The following is a 16,055-nucleotide window of genomic DNA, read 5'->3' as shown; positions in this document are numbered from 1 at the left end:
TGAAGGCTACACTGAATAGCGGAAAAAAAAGTTTATTTTACTGTCTTTGTAGAAAAACAAGCGGCTCTGAAAGCCGTTGGACCTGGAAAGATTTTTTAGCCCATTATTGCATCATCACTTAATAACCGAACTTGTTCATACCCAGACATAGTCTCCCATTTAAAGCCAGTGATATTGTGGTGATTGTAACATATGAAGAATTTCACTAAACTCTTGTCACATCCTTAAAAAGACTAGTGGAGGCTTGTGATCACGGTAAATATCAATGATGGAAGTAAGGTGATGATCTGTCATAGTCTACTCCTGTGGTGTATCTACAGTAGATGACCTTTCTGTGCTAACCAATATGTTTCTTTTTTTTCCTATCTGTAGCGTAGAATCTCTGACTCAGTGCAGGGTTTTCCAGTGTTTGGTATTTTAAGCTTTTCTTTCCTGCAGTACATCAAAATAGCTGATACGTCATTGATTTATCTTCACCTGACCGTCAAGACATGACCTTTTTCAGAGGAAGCATGCGCTGTCCTTTTCATAAGACCCACAGAATCTCTGTAACTTGCGTATACACAACTGGCTTTAAACGGTGTGGAAGTATGCAGTGCCTGTGTATAGCAGAGTTCTGTGGTGGAGGCCTGCTTTTGTGCTGTCGTGTGCATGTTTGCGGGTTCCTGCTGCTGCCCAGATCGTAGACAGCGAGGCCGGTCTGAGGCGCGTGTGGTTTTCCGTGCGCCTCTCAGCTCTTCAACCCTCGTTTGGTGTGAAGGGGTGTCGTCACACTTCCTCGTGTGCTATCACTGCACATTATCATCACCATTGACAGTATGGTGTGTTGCAGCTACATAAGTTGCAAACGTGTTCCATTAAAGCATGTATGAAATGCATGGGAAATGCTGGTGTGATAATGGCTTGTGAGATGTGTGTGTAATGTGAGGTAGTGGGGGTTTATGGCACGTATGGGCTGTAAAAGAAATTAGAGCTAGAGTGGACTTGGCCCCCTACATTAATTTATATTACTATGTCTCTGAAGCAATGGCTTGTTTTTATAAAATAGCATACTGTATGTGTCACTTTAAGTCCTTTAATCCCCAGAGAATGATAATGAGTCCACTTAAAGTCCTTAAACAGACACAGAAGGATCGCAGTTTACTGTCTGAGAGCTCTTGTAATTTTGTTTGTGGAAAATTTAATTGAAAATTTAAATGGAAGAGAACTGAAGTTACCATGTGTTTTAGTAGTACATAAAAAAAAAAAACAATAGGACCGATCAGTATTTTCAGTGTATTTCTGATACCTATGTTTCAATTCTTAGCAAGTTGGGCGGCAGAGATCCCGAAGGGCGTCTCTTATTTGTTGCCGAAGTCATTTCCATATGAGCCATTAATCTGCGCCCCATCAGCTGATAAGAGTCAGTGTCACTGCCAGGAACATGATCACCACCAGTGCACAGAACCGGTGGAGAACAAAAGAGCATTCTCCTCACAGAACAGTCACTTGTGCGCACTTGTGCTGTATGTGTGTCATTACATTATCGCTGTCTGACATCCCAAAAGCACATGCTCAAGAGCACCGCTGTCATTAGAAATGACTTGTCTACCTCAACATCTTGATTAGAAACCGCTCGTGTCATGCGTCTGCTGACAAGAAGCGCTACTCCTCGTCTCTCTGGCTGAAGGCAACACGCCCGCAGAAACCCCCACAGGGCTCTGCGTAGAACAGTAATCAGCGAGGAAGGCTCTGCAGCGCTCCGCCAACATGGAGCCTTTTCTCATCTGGCTTGTTGGAGAGGCTCCGTTCTCTGGCTTAATTATCCTCCTATCTCTGTCAGCTGGAATCTTGGAAGAGGGAGGAGAAGAAAAGGCGTGGGGAACTGAGGCATGCTGAGTTGGCTCTTTTCAGTCTCCCTCTTTCTCCCTCCCTTCCTCTCTCTCCCTCCCTCGCTCCCTCTCTCTCTCTCTCTCTCTCTCTCTCTCTTTCTCTCTGTTTCCGCCCCTCCGCTCCCACTCCCTATACTTAACGCTGTCGCATAAATATTTAACCGTGTGCTTCATTGCTTAGATTGCGAGTGCCATTTCATCTCACTCGCTGGGCCGCGAGGTGCATCAGCTAACAGGGGGGGTGGCGTCACGTCGCCCTGGCTGAATTGGGCATGGCTCCACGCTGACGGGCTAGTTGGCATTGTCAGCCGAGGCACAAATGAAGCATCACCTTTAATTAACACAATGCTTATACAAAAACAATAGACAGGGGAGGAGGTAATTAATTCAATCAGGTAAGATATCTGTTTTCTAGTGCGGGAAGAAAAGCAGGTGCTGTATTGATCTTGGCAAGCTTATCACGGCACCTGGAGGCACCTCTCGCGGTGCCTCCAGTCTTGTGAAACACAATTACACTCAAATATGTGCATTTGAAGTACTCCGTCTACTGTGTTGGTAATCTGCCTGATGGTAGGGTTGATGGCAATGCAGCCAGTTGATCATACGCCTCCGTCCTGAGAACAATCGAGATGCGCTTCTCCCAGCATCAGTCGGTGTTGTGTTATTCACAACCAGGCCAGTGGATATATATCGATTTCCACCAAAGTCCAGCTCCCCCCCCCCCCCCGTCCCATCCTACTACCCCTCCCCCCATCTTATTTTAGAGACCCACTCAGTTTGTAGTAATAGAGTCCACAGGAAGCTCCTGCCAGCCCCCCCTTCCTTCCGCCTGGCGTGCACAGGCAGGAAGCACACTCTGTGCAAAGTGATGGTGGCCATAAATCCTCCTTCATTTCCTCTCGCTGCTCCCACCGCTGCTATGGTGCTCCCGCTAGTCAAGCAACAAGCCATCAATCCAGCGCGGTCTAATGATAGGAATTAGTCCTGAGCCAACAGGCGCTAATGTTAAACAGGTCAGCAAGATGTTGTTTTCTTTTTTAAATGGTGTTTGGGAAAAAAAGGCAGCATAGGGAACAGCAGTATGCTTGATAATGTTCGGAGGCATTTACTGCCAGCGTAAAAGAGAGTAGCCTATACTAGATTCTGCCAGTCTGTTTCATTCTGCAGTGCTAATCGTCATTGTCATGATTTCTAATTGTAGGTCTTCACCTGTCACCAGGTTTTTTCACCAGGTGTGTGTGTGTGTGTGTGTGTGTGTGTGCGCGCATCATACCCTGAATAGTGCCTGAGGGGCCATGTTTGAAATGAGTCAGTGTTTGCTACGTGCTAATGTTTCAGGACCACTCCGGTGCCCTCTCAGTGCTAACAAAAGCAGGATATGCTTCACTCAGCGTGTGGCCCATTTGCTTTGATGATTGTTTGGGTCTATATCCTGCAACCACAGCTATTTGAACTACATGTGTCTGTCCGTTAACCTTGGGGGAAAAAAAAGAAGAATGACAGCGTCCATATACTGGGCTTCCTCTGAGCTAATCAGCTGCAGGTGGGAAAAGTAGCTCCCCCTTTTTTCTGTGAAAAAGAGGTGAAGGTATTGTGAGGTGTGCGAGCGAGCGAGCGTGTGGCTGAGAGAGGAGAGACGCTGAAAGGGCCAGTGAGCTCCACACATCCTCTGCCAGTCGGCCGGCCAGGGCGGCCAAGCGAGCGCGTTCCTGTGATTGTGGGCCCGGGATCCCTCTTAACCTCCACATGTGCCGAGGCCAGCAGGGCTTTTGTTGCTCGCGCTCCGAGAGGAGGCGGTGAATCAAGGGGCCTTGTTAACCAGATGGACATGATTTGACCATGTGTGTGTGTGTGTGTGTGTGTGTGTGTGTGTGACTCAAGATGTTTTCCTCAAACACATTGTCATTTATCCCCCCACCCCTCCAATGTTATTGCCTCCTTGGCAGCACATAAGTCCCCCATGTCATAAATATTGTAGGCTTTTTTTTTATTTCTAAAGGGAAGCAAAGGCCACACTGTATCAGGATATTGCTCTTCTTTTTTAGCACTCGAAGGACTGCCGATAGATCTGGCTTTAAGTAGTGCTTCTGGAGACAAGAGACAAGGCTTTAATTACGTGGAGGGGAAGGCACCAAGTGGCAATTAATGCTCGGTTCCCCCGAAGGAGAGGACTGCAGAGGCGGAGTACTAGCCTCTCATGCTGCTGTTTAGGGCTGAGAGGGGGAGGCGGGAGAAGTACAGCCAGAGTGCGGTTTGTCTGACTCACAGACAGACAGAGAAGTGTTGTCTGATTTCCGGGAGGGAACGCATGTGGACTGATGCGCTGAGATGCCCCAGCTTTTTCAAAATGAGTCATCCTCAGCATCATCAAGAGGATGAGATTGTTTCAGTGGAAGGTGTCGATTATTTGCTACTCTGTTGAAACAGGGTGACTAATTATTTGAGGTGTTTGGCCCACAAGGGTTTGTTTACTTTGCGGTGGGAATAGACTAAGAGAGAGACAGTTTGCTTTCTCAGATGCACCCTGTGTTATCTAAATCTTAAACCACAGTGTGACAGTGTTACTTTCCCCTTAACACCCACACATTTGTGACCATTGCTGATCCTGGTTAGTCATTTGTGATGTTATTGTAAAGACAGGACATACTACTTGGTGGCTGGTTTCTCAATAGCTCCATTTCTGTGATAAGTTATAGCTCACTTGAGATGCATAGGGAGAATCGAGCCAGTCATTTCTCCATTTCTTACAGAATATAACTCAGAACAGGGTGGAATTTTAAACACATGACCAGGAGAGACAAAGAGGAACTAGGAAAGTGCCTGCTTACTCCGAAAACAATACATCTTGCCCCATTGCCTTCTGTCTGTTACCTCGTTTTACCTCACCAGCGTCCAGACTTGACCAGCATAGGCCCGCCTGTTTTTTTTTCACTTTGACAAACAACTTTCTGTTTACTTTTTTATTGGCTCACACTGTTTTCTAGATGGCTTGTTGTGGTTTTTGTGTGAAAAGTAGATGTTGGCCAGTTGCAGCATTCAGAGCACAAACACATGCTGTAAATATTTGCTTTGATTTGTTTGGTTAGTGAATTCCGGCGGATTTCTCTGCTTCTCTGGAGTTCCCATTCTTTGGTTGGCTGGAATGTATGAATGGGGTCAATAATAACAGGCCTTTGGTAGCCTGAGATCCTGTACCGTTTACAGCATAGGAACATGTCTGTGGCTACTACAACTATGGCAGTGCGGCACAGTTACAGTTCTCATGGTCTAGTCATCACATGTATCTGGTCAGTTCATCTCAGTTTCTTGTAACTGATTGCTTGTTAACCAGTCTAAAGTTGTAAAGCCAGTCTGGTCTGGTCTGGTCTATTGGCGGAAAAAATGGCTTCCTAAATTGCTGTATGTCTAGGTCAGCTTCCTTAACACTGTGTGGTCTGTGGTTAATTTTGTATGCAAAGCTGATGAATTCATGTCCGTTGCACGTTTTGGCTTTGACATACTCTACATAGTAGTATCTTGATGTGTAAAGCCATCGCTTAGGCAATTGTGGCTTAAGTGGGGAAGGATTATGATAATAAAATTGATCTGTTCTGAGGTCAGTATACTGTATAGTGTGTGACTAATGGCTCCGTTGCTTTTGAATCGCAACATTTGGCCGAGTTCTGTGCATTTCTATCAGACTATCAGTGCATATCTTCCATGCAATTCACAGGGAATGGTCCAACGGTCTCTGGTTCCTGCATATCATGTACGATAAAAAGCCCACACCCTTGCTCAGCCCACTGTAAAAAACGAGATTTGGTTGTGCTTTCAAAACCATCACCGGTAACACATGATATCCATATAAGGTTGGATTTATGCTTGAATGTTTCTGGCTTTGTGTTTGTATGTGTGTGTGTGTGTGTGTGTGTGTGTGTGTGTGTGCGCCTGTGGCTCTCTCGGGTGTGTCTGAAAGAGGTCGGAGGGAAGGGAATGTGTGAGGCTCGGCCGAGGGCACCCTTGTACACTTGTTCATTAGTCAGCTCGAGAGGAGGGGAAGTGAGAGCTGCTTTCAGGAAGTGTGAGGGAAGCCGCATATCCCCATATGAAAACCACCCGAGAGTGCAAGACACTGGGGCCAACTGTGTCTTATTTCCCTCCCCCCCAATGGTCAGCTCTTCTTGACCTTAAAGGCCTATCTGATAAAAGCTGTCACCTCGTCTTCTGTCGTGTGTTTGATCTAGACTAGAGACACGCAATGCAAGTACAGCATGAAGAAATACTTGGAAAGGTGATATGAAATAAATTCCAGAAGAAATGAAAAGCCAGCTCTTTTGGTCTTGCGTCTCTCAAATAAGCACTTTTGGAATATTCATTTCCCCTTTCTTTTAAAAGGCCTCGCTTCCTCTTGTTGTATTTTGGGAAAGCAGATTGGATCTCTATCTCTCGCCTCTATCTGGGGCAGTTGAGATGAGTTGGCTGTGTTCGTGCTGAGGGACTGCAAGGCGTTACACAGCAGCGTAAATGCCAGCGGGGAATCAGGTGAGGATACAGGCCAGGAAATTGAGGTTAATCATCCTGTCATCCCTTTGTGGATGTGTTGCGGATATCTGCACAGACCCAAATGTGTCTGCGTATTATGTGGAATAGCACACATTCGCGGATCTGATGTAACTGAAATGAATTGATTGTGCTGTTGCATTTATGTTGATTGCCAGCATGCAAGATGCTTGCAAATTTGTGTGTAAATGTTTTACAATATGGAAGATTGAGCTATGCACATTTGCCATGCTTTTCTGGACACAAAAACCTTGGTCTGCTTATCCAGTCCAGATGTGAATTCAATTGATTTTTTTTTTACATCAAAAGTATTCAAGTATGCATTCCTCTCAGTATTTCAGGAATATATTTGTCATATTTTTTGTTGACATCCATTTTGTGTGAAACATCTGGATGCTCTTAGAAGACTTGCTGTAAGAATCTCTCTTAGCTACTTTGCAGATGAGCTTTGTATTGATTCGCATTATAGTTTAAGTCCGTGCATCTGGTGTTTATATCAATCCATCATATGAAGTACAGGAAAGCTTCGCTGTAAGTCAGCAGGGTATTCAGACCATTTGAAAATTACTCGAAAGTGCTTGTGGCTGCATGTTTTAAAATGTGTGCTCTTAATCTGACTCTGCCTTCTGAGATGCTGTTCACAATTCTATGCCTCATCTTTAATAAGAACATTATGACACTAGACTAGACACCAATGCCTGAATGACAATTTAATGACTATGTCATATGCTTTTGGTAATATTTCTCTGAAACAAGGTGTGACAGAAAAACTCTGTTTCTCCAGGTACAGAGGCTTCCCTCCCAGGATGTCGATTAACGAAAGAATGAAATGAGCTGCCATAGCCTGTTATTCAATCTTGCCACATGACTGCTAGTTGACAGACTGAGTTCCTGTCTGGAAACTGGAAGCGAAGTCACCCAATTAATCACATTAAGCTTCTGTCTGATTTGCCAAGATGAGACGATCTTATGCCAGTTCCATTTGGCAGCACTATAATTATGTTTTATTAGCTCAAATATGGCACTTTCTGACTTTAAAGACCAAGCTGCTGGCTGTACCAGAGTGATATAAAGGTTAACAATGTTGAATTCACTGAGAGAAATAACATTGACAAATTTAACTTAACACCTGGAATTGTCTGTGCTGATTAAAGCTGACTGTTGTTGAAAAGGTGGCTGCATTTTCAGTTGTGGTCAATGTATCCTGAGAATGAGGCTGTGTTGATCTAAAAAAATTATGTTGACTAAATGTGCTTTTATGTTGTCCAGCAGAAGTTTACTATATTTTGTGTGGTAAGACATGTAGTGAATCACTGAATTGCATTGAAGTGAATTAGCAAACTTGAGCAGACTTTGTTGCCACCTTTTTTTCTTTCTTCTGAGGCGTTTCAGTATTACCACTGTGCCTTTGAGGGTGTCCCAGTTTCTGTGTAGTTCCTTGTTGAAACATGTGAACGCTGTTGTTGATAGATAACATCAGCCTTGTAAGCAGATTTGGTTGAGCGTTTCCACCACTGAGAGGCTTTAGCTTCTGCTTTTGTGGAGTGCCTGTTTAATCACAATAATAACTTTAGAATGGATGTGCAAGTTGGAATAAGACAGCATGGTAATCAGAGAGAAAAACGACGACTGAATCTCCATTATTATGCCACTACTTCACACATACATGAAGTCATTAGCTCCAGAAATTGCTATCGACGTATTCCTTTTCAACCATCAAGATATTTGTTTATGTTGTATCTGCTCTCTGCGCTGGTGGTCTTGCTTATTATTGATAGCTCCTCACAGTGTGTATACATACACCCTTCCTCTATCCCCTCTAATGGTAATCCATGTGCCCCAAGTGTCTAGAGTGTGAGTGTGGAGTAGAGCACCAGTTTTGAGGAAGCCCGTGGTACCTCTTAGGGAAAATGTAGACTAAACAGTGCCCTTGACATTATGCAGGGTTCAAATTAAGATACACAAAATGGAGTCTCTTATGAAGCCTCATGGTTTAGGTGCTGGCTTGCGTCCTATGTACAGTAAGATAATTAATTCTGTATATTTGTACACCGTGTTGACCTCTTCAGGCTGTGGTGATAAATAGTTGATCAAAAGGTGTTTCCTTTGCTTAGTACACAGCCAAAATTTCAGATGAAGCCAAGATAATTTGTGCTAATTTTCAACACTATTAATCAATGTTGTCAATGCCCATTTTATGTGTGCGCCAGACCTGTAAGCAAGCAGCCAGCAAAACCACTCCGTCTCCTCAGCTGAAAACTCAACACCGCCCTCTCTAGAGATAGTAGACACATACTGTATTTCTCATTTCGACGGCATGATTTCCCCTGGTGTCTTCATTTCACTCCCATGAAATACACACATACAGTACATAGAGCAAAAATATTAGTACATTTAAAAGTTTTTGTTCTTGATATTCAATGTTATTTGAATTTATTTTGGTTCCCCAACAGTATTTCTGTCACTGAGCTTCTATGCCGTAATGATTTATACAAAGGAGCTATAGTTCCCCACACAAGCAACACATTCATATGAAGTGACATCTGCAACCCCAGATTGGGCTTGCAGTCAGAAGGCTTTACATGCAGGGCCAAATCTCGCTGCTGTTGTTTCTGTGGTTTCAGTTGAGACTGGCTGGCTACAAGATGACCAGAAGTATTTAAAATAACACAATCACGGCTTCCAAATGAAATATAACGTCCCTAGTCACCTTTACCTCTGTTAATAGCCTGTTCTTCTACCCACTAATGTCTTTTGAATGGATTGGTCTATATAGGTTAATGACTTGGCAAACTACACGGCCATATTTTAAATTACAGGTTACCATAGTTTTATTCTTTTCACATTTAATTCTAGTTGTTGCGACTTTATTTTATATGGTTGATGGGAGTGCATTCATAGTGCATAAAACATTGTGTTAGGAATGCGTTTCATCATGCTGCCACGCCAACCTTGGCTCAGCACCACAACATAACCACTTGCTTTCAGTCCTTTCACTCTTGAAGAGTGTGGATTTCCCAGTCAAATTCTGCTGCTTCACATCACTAGAGAAGAATAATGCATCAGTCAGATAAAGTAAGGCCTACAAGTTCATCAGTGGTTTTACTGACCTTGGTGATAAATGTTCAGTAGAGGTATTTAAAGTATTTAAGAGGGCTCTGGTATTATTGGGTAAAATGTGTGACCCTTGTGGTCATGGCAATCTTCTAGTTGACTGGGAAAAGTGCATCTCTCCCTTCATAATCAGTCTCAGTCAGGCTTTAATGTCAAAATTGGCCATGCTGAGGCTGGGGAGAGGAATTACAGTTCCTCTAAGTTATGGGCCTATATGCTGAAGAATGCACTGCTTTGCCTGGAAGCAACAATCACTTTGCAAAGGCTTGAACACTTGAAATGGGATGCATAAACGGATTTGTAAGAGACACTGATATGTACAGTACATTCCCACTGCACTTGAACATGTAGTCTAGCTTGGAGTAAAGGGCAAGTAGTATGTACAGTGTAGACCAGTATTTTCCAAGACTTGCTTAAATAATGCTAATATTTCTGAAAATTGGGTCCAGATATGTTCTGGCTTTTTTAAGGGAAGTTCTTTATGTCTTTATCAAAATCATTTCTGTCTTGTAATCTTATTGTTTATTTTGTCTGTATATTAATTCTTTGCTTGTATGCAGTTAATATCAAGGTTGCAAGAAGCCTCTAATTTTAATCTCGACTCAAGCTTGTTCTACAGTTGAACAGAGAGCTGTCACCGGGCCCTTTTAGACACTTGTTAAATAATTCCTGAGGGTGCATTCACAGCCTAGCCTTCAAACCAGATGACAGATGAGAGCAGCTGCCTCCTCTGTCCCCGTACCTGGTGATGCTGTCAAGGTCAGAGGAGGAGTTGACCTCCCCTGGGGCTTGTTCATTAATCCCCTAAATGAGCGGGCGCTCATGTGCCCTGAGCCACGACTGGGCATCTGTGTATCGTGCCCGTGTCGTGTCTCCGCTTCCCTCGGGCGGCTCCTCTCAGGGCTGTGCATAGCATCGCTGTATGGGCGCGTCTTCCATGAATTTCCCTCCTTAACGTCAACGGGTGCGGTGCACGCTTGCGTTAGCACTTGGGCTGCTAGCCTAGCGCATGCCTTAGCGTGTGTGTGTGTGTGTGTGTGTGTGGGGGGGGTGTATGTTTCCATTTCTATCAGGAGGACACCTCAGGGGTGGAGAGCCGGAGTTCATTGTGAGGGCAGCCGGAGGACCTGTTTTGATTCGGTAAATGTCATTGTGATGTCAGCTGTTTGGAGCTAAGCTGGAGCTAAGCGGAGCCTCAGAGGGCTGGCGCTACCACCACCTCGCCGGGGTTTGTTGCTAAGGAAGGCAGACCAGGGGAAAACAGACTGGGTGCATTTTACCCTCTGCCTCCATTATTCATCACCAGGTATGCTCTTTTATTTGGGCTCCTCTGGCATAATGATGAGCCCATTGAGTGGGTCCGGTGAATGGTCGGGGTCATCGGCTGTGATGATGGCATACAAATCTGAATGACTCACAGTTTTACTATGTTAGGTAAAGTAATGACTCGAGGCCAAGGATGATGTGCTTCCAGAGAACAGTTTATTGTGTCGTAATCATAGGCGTGTTTTCCAAAGCCCCATTTTTCACAATTGACTAGGCCAGTCAGCAAGATTTCATAGCAAGATATTTCACATACCAGCTTTAAACAATGATGCAATGTCAAAAAGAAAAACACAATTGGAAGGTCAGGGTGTTTTCTGTGAATATATGAAAACTATGCAGAAGTGCATGCTTGTCAGTCCTCCCACTGAGGTTGACCTCTGCTGAGGGAAAGGGTCATTATAAGCAGAAGAATGAGGACATCTTTGACTGGCAGGTCAACTGCAGGCCAAATACAGGTGTTGTGTTTTAGTATTCTCATGGATTATAATTCATATTGCAAGCTTTCTATTTGAATATGTTCCTCTTATGACTTAGATTTTGCAGAAGTACCACATAGTTATGAAGAGTCTTTCCTGTCATATGGGATAAGAAAAGATTACATGTATTGTGGTTGTCCCCTTTTATCTTGGTATCTCAAAATATATATGTGACAGACATATTTTCTTTGTTGTTGTTATCTGACATCCATATTTGTTTGGCTTAAAAGGCCAATAGGCAGTGTAGTATCATAAGAACAAAATTGCTGTTCAATGTAGTGGGCAAAGATTTTGAAACCGCAGGATAAGGAGATGGTGATGAATATGTGTAACTTCAGAAGAACTTTCTGAATAGGCCAATATTTTACACACTTTCTTTTCACACAGGCACTTCTTGGTTGTATTATTTTTTATTACAGCAACTCTCACACATGTAATAGCCGAGTTCATATTGTAGACCATCTCAGTAAAGAGGCAGTGAGCCATTTTCTTGATATTTTCATTTTCAGAATTTTTGGGGGTGTTTTTCTAGTTTGTAAGCTTTCCACCCATCTGGATGACAGGGGTGCTTTTGCCTGTCTCTCTAATAAAGAGCTGGCTACGGAGATGGCTCTGACAGAGCACTTGAGATTTTCAGCTTGTGGGAAATCAGGCCTGAAACGCATGAGTTGTGGCAGAGGGTAGGACCTCTGCTCTGGGATTCAAACAGGAATGAGTGCTTGTCTGTCAGTTTGACCACAGAGAGTGTCACAGCAGAACCACGGGGCTCATATTGGTAACGGCAATAGAGGAGACGTAGCGGATCATTAAGCCACCAGTGGAATACTTCTGAATAGATTTCTGCTGTCATGAATTTGAATTGACCCTGGAAGGAAGGAAAGAAAGTGTGTGTGTGTGTGTGTGTGAGTGTGTGTGTGTGTGTGAGTGTGTGTGTGTGTGTGTGTGTGTGTGTGTGTGTGTGTGTGTAACATTCAAGTGGATGTATTATTGCGTACTGCAGATGAGGATGTTCTCTTCATGGTTGTGGCCTGACCACTTGCATATTTAAGGCTGCTGTGTTAAAATGGAGCTCTTAAAATGTAATATCCTGTCTACATTGACCTGGCTCCCGGATCACATCAGGAGCACATGATGGGGGTAGTTTGAAAGCACTTAACCCACTTTGTGCAGTGCTAAATGCAATATAGGGATGTGATTAATGTATTCACCATTTCCCCTGTCATTACTGTTCATTGCATGGTGTGGTTTGTGGGTACCACACACACACACACACACACACACACACACACACACACACACACACACACACACACACACACACACACACACACACACACACAGAGAGAGTGAGAGAGAGAGAGAGAGAAGAACAGCCAGTCAGAGAGTGTGGTTTGGTTTTCATGGTGCGTGTGTGTTTTGCTCCACACGCAGGCAATTTTGCTGGAAAACTTCATTCCGTTTAGACATCTGAGTGCAAATATTTGTCTGCTGAGTTTACAGTGTAATTTTGTTGTGTGAAACCCAGTAGTTGCCAGTCAGTTCTGTAGCGTTTTCGGGCAGCCATGCTCTGCGCTGGCAACACGGGGCCTCATTTGGTGCCAGCCACCATGAAAACATTAAAAGGGACAGTGACGGAGTAACAGTTTGATGGATGTCTGTTTAATGCATGCATAATTGGCTGCCAACTACAGAGCAGAACTGCTGGCAGCAGTTAGCAGTTGGAGTAGCCACCCTGCTCTGATTTGATTGTGAGATACAGTGCGTGTGTGTGTGTGCGTGTGTGTGCCTGTGAGAGTGTGTGTTTGTGTGTGTGTGGACGGCTTGTGCGTGGGAAATCAAACCTCTGGCCGCCCATGTGGATTGAAAAAGACAGTGTGGCAGGAGGCCGGTACAGTATTGTGTTCGCTGGGTCTCTGCCATTTCATTTGGAGCATGCCGGGTCGGATGGCCTGGGGTTCGCTCCCTGTCTCCGGCTCTGGATGAGTTGGATTTAGATCAACATGCTGGTCCCTGACTCAAGTTCTTGCTTTTCTGGGCCCATGTCGGACTTTTCTGTTTGTTCGGTAAACAGAAAATGTGTGTGTGTGTGTGTGTATTTGTGTGTTTTGAATGTTTGCGTAGTGTGTACATGTTTATGTTTGTGTTTAATGAACTCTACCAAATGTGCTCGGCAGACGACATTTACAGCTTTAACACCCTTAACACCTCAGTAGCAAACGTGCCGTGCTGTGTTAACAGTTGAATGGACCTATTGACATGAACGTGTCATCACACATTTGCTTGTTGCTTTATCCCATGTGTGAGTCGTGTGCGAGCAGATGAGAGCGTATTAATAAATGAATATACTGTAGCTTGAGAGTTCCTTCTGTCAGCACAATGAAGTTGTCTCTTCCCTCATCAGAGCAGTGACAGCTTTAGTAAGATTTCATCTTTAACGAGAGACAGTAATCCCTAGTTGCGTTCAGTTATGTTCGCTTTCCTCCCTCAAACAAAAAAAAGAAGACTTTTTTCCCCCTTCAAAAGGTCCTACTTTTATTATTGATGTGTGGGTCATGTTGAACTAATATCCTGTCCCTGGCTGGAGAGAGGGATTTTGAGAGATTCCATTTTGGGGCCAGCGTGACAGCTGGTTTTGGTTATCAGGGAAGTGGATTGGTCTCTGGGCCCGTTGTGTCCGCAGTGCATCCCGTGCCCGAGTGTGCCATAATTCGTCCGTCACCTTCACCTCTGTCTCCGTTTTATCTCCTTCTCTCTCTCTCTCTTTGTCTCTTCCCTCGCTCTCTTCTCTTTATTTTCATCTCTTCTGCTTGTTATTGTCATTCTGTCGCTCTCTGTTTTCTCTCTTCTCTCTTGTATCTTGTCTCTCCTTCTGCATTTTTCTCTACTCCACTCTTCATCCGTTTTCTCTCCCCCCCCCCCCCCCCCCCCACATCCTCACCGTCCTCCTCACGTTGCGCCCCCTCCTCTCCTCTCCGCGGGTCTGTCATTCCTCCTCGGCTCGGGCCGCAGGCGTGAGGGCTGTCCCTGGGTCCCAGCTCCATGCTCATTATCTCCAGTCCTGAGCCGGCAGGCCTCCCGTCCGAGGCTACACGCTGTGGGGGAGGCATTAAGCCCAGCGGGCCCATAATGAAGCTCCACGAGGCAGCTTCGGGTTTTTGTCTGAAGCGCTCCCTCCACGACTCGCCCTCCCCGTGTAGCTTTCAGCGCTCCTTCCTGCTCCTCTCACTCTTCCCATCATGCTCTCTGGCCTGCGATGACACCCAGTGGGGGGCCTGGGTTTGCGCTCCTGCGTTGTGTGTCCAATTAATAGCATTTCTCTCTCTCTCTATCTTTCTCTCTCTCTTTCTCTCTTTTGCGTTGCGCGTGTGCATTCTTCATCTCTTCGCCTGCGGTGAGAAAAGTCTCCCTGACGCCACGCTGCTGTCTGTGGGGCTCTTTTCTCGCCACGGCTGTTTCCCCCGCGGAGGGTGGCGGTGCACTGGCACGCTGGCTGGCACATGGCGCCTCGAGTGGAAATGAGGCCGCGAGGGAATGCTGCTCACTTCGGCCAGGCTCCGGGCTGCGGCTCGCCATCCCACTATCTGCGTTAGCGTGTGCGCCACGCAACCTGAAGAGATGGTCAGTGCCCATGCTAATGCTGCCAGCGCTGCAGAACTACACAAACACAGATGTTTCATTTCTGACAGGCGCCATTATGACAGGCCGCATCGTCAGTGGGAGATTTCCGAGAGCGCAGTTCAGTAGTGGTGTGACTCTCCTACGGGAGAACAGGTGGCCTAATATAATTTCTGAATCCCCAATTTCATCTTAAACGTCTGATTGTAGTGTTTTGACATTTGCGCAAACGTGTTATGTAAACACATTACATTTTCCCAGAATGCCTTTGTTTTTGTAGCCAAGCGACAAGATGAGTCACAACAAAATAGAAGGTTCTATAATATACTCACCAGGAGGCCAGCTCTCATTATTCATGTGCTGTTGTGAGCATTAATTATGTATAGTCCCTTAACACTGTCCTAAAATGCCCTCAACCTAATTGTACTCGCACTTTATTGTCAGTACACAAGGTACGCTGCAGTATTTTGTTTGCATATGTATCACACAGATGCCTGGGTGTATGTACATGGTATGAGTTGTACTGTATGCTTTTTGTACATGCAAGTATATGCAAAGTCATATGTCACTGTGTTTGGCATTGGGGAGGAAAGTGGGTCTTTGATTTGGATTCCTCCTCCTCTCCCTCCCTCCGGAAAAGGAAGTCAGGGGGAGTGCTCTTTGTTTTTCACATGCTTCCTATGCATCAGCTGCTCACCACAAACCTGTGCTGTGTGACTTCTCTCTCTCTCTGTCTCTCTGTCTCTCTAACTGCTTTCAGACCTATGTGTAAGTCCCTTTGTTCTGTGGATGTCAAGCGGTTGGGTCGTATATTTGAACAATATAACCGGCCATTTGGAATTGCGAACTTAACCGGCTGTTACACTACTTCCCTCCTAGTATTTCGGACGGACATTATGTAAATGATCTCGTGTCTGAACAAAGCAAAGAAGAACATGCAGAGATTCTGTTCAAGTGCGTGTTCAACCACGTTTAACCTGTTTAGAGATTCTGTTAATGTGCGTCGGTGTCGGTGTCGTGACTACATAATGTCAGCATGTTAGCATCACATCTGAATCACCCGAAGGGTCGGACCTCCGTTTGACTAAGCTCCGCATATACTGCGGAGGACATG

The 16,055-nt window shown here is 45.0% G+C and overlaps 1 protein-coding gene across 9 annotated transcripts in view; it reads left to right on the top strand.

Moving 5' to 3' along the window:
- The window catches only part of fbrsl1 (fibrosin-like 1), a 235,266-nt gene that overhangs the window by 27,730 nt on the left and 191,481 nt on the right, over positions 1-16,055 (top strand). The window contains exon 1 of one of the 9 annotated variants that reach the window (XM_042100143.1): positions 6,310-6,392. The exons of the other annotated variants lie outside the window; for them this stretch is intronic. Coding sequence (XP_041956077.1) covers positions 6,375-6,392 — 18 coding nt within the window. The 5' untranslated portion in view covers positions 6,310-6,374. Of the gene's footprint in view, positions 1-6,309; positions 6,393-16,055 lie in introns of those variants that run through there. 9 annotated transcript variants of the gene reach the window in all.

This window comes from Alosa sapidissima, chromosome 8 (genome assembly GCF_018492685.1).
Source record: "Alosa sapidissima isolate fAloSap1 chromosome 8, fAloSap1.pri, whole genome shotgun sequence".
In the NCBI taxonomy this organism is placed as follows: Eukaryota; Metazoa; Chordata; class Actinopteri; order Clupeiformes; family Clupeidae; genus Alosa; species Alosa sapidissima.
The sequence above is the reverse complement of the archived record's forward strand: the minus strand, read 5'-3'. Positions and strand labels throughout refer to the sequence as shown.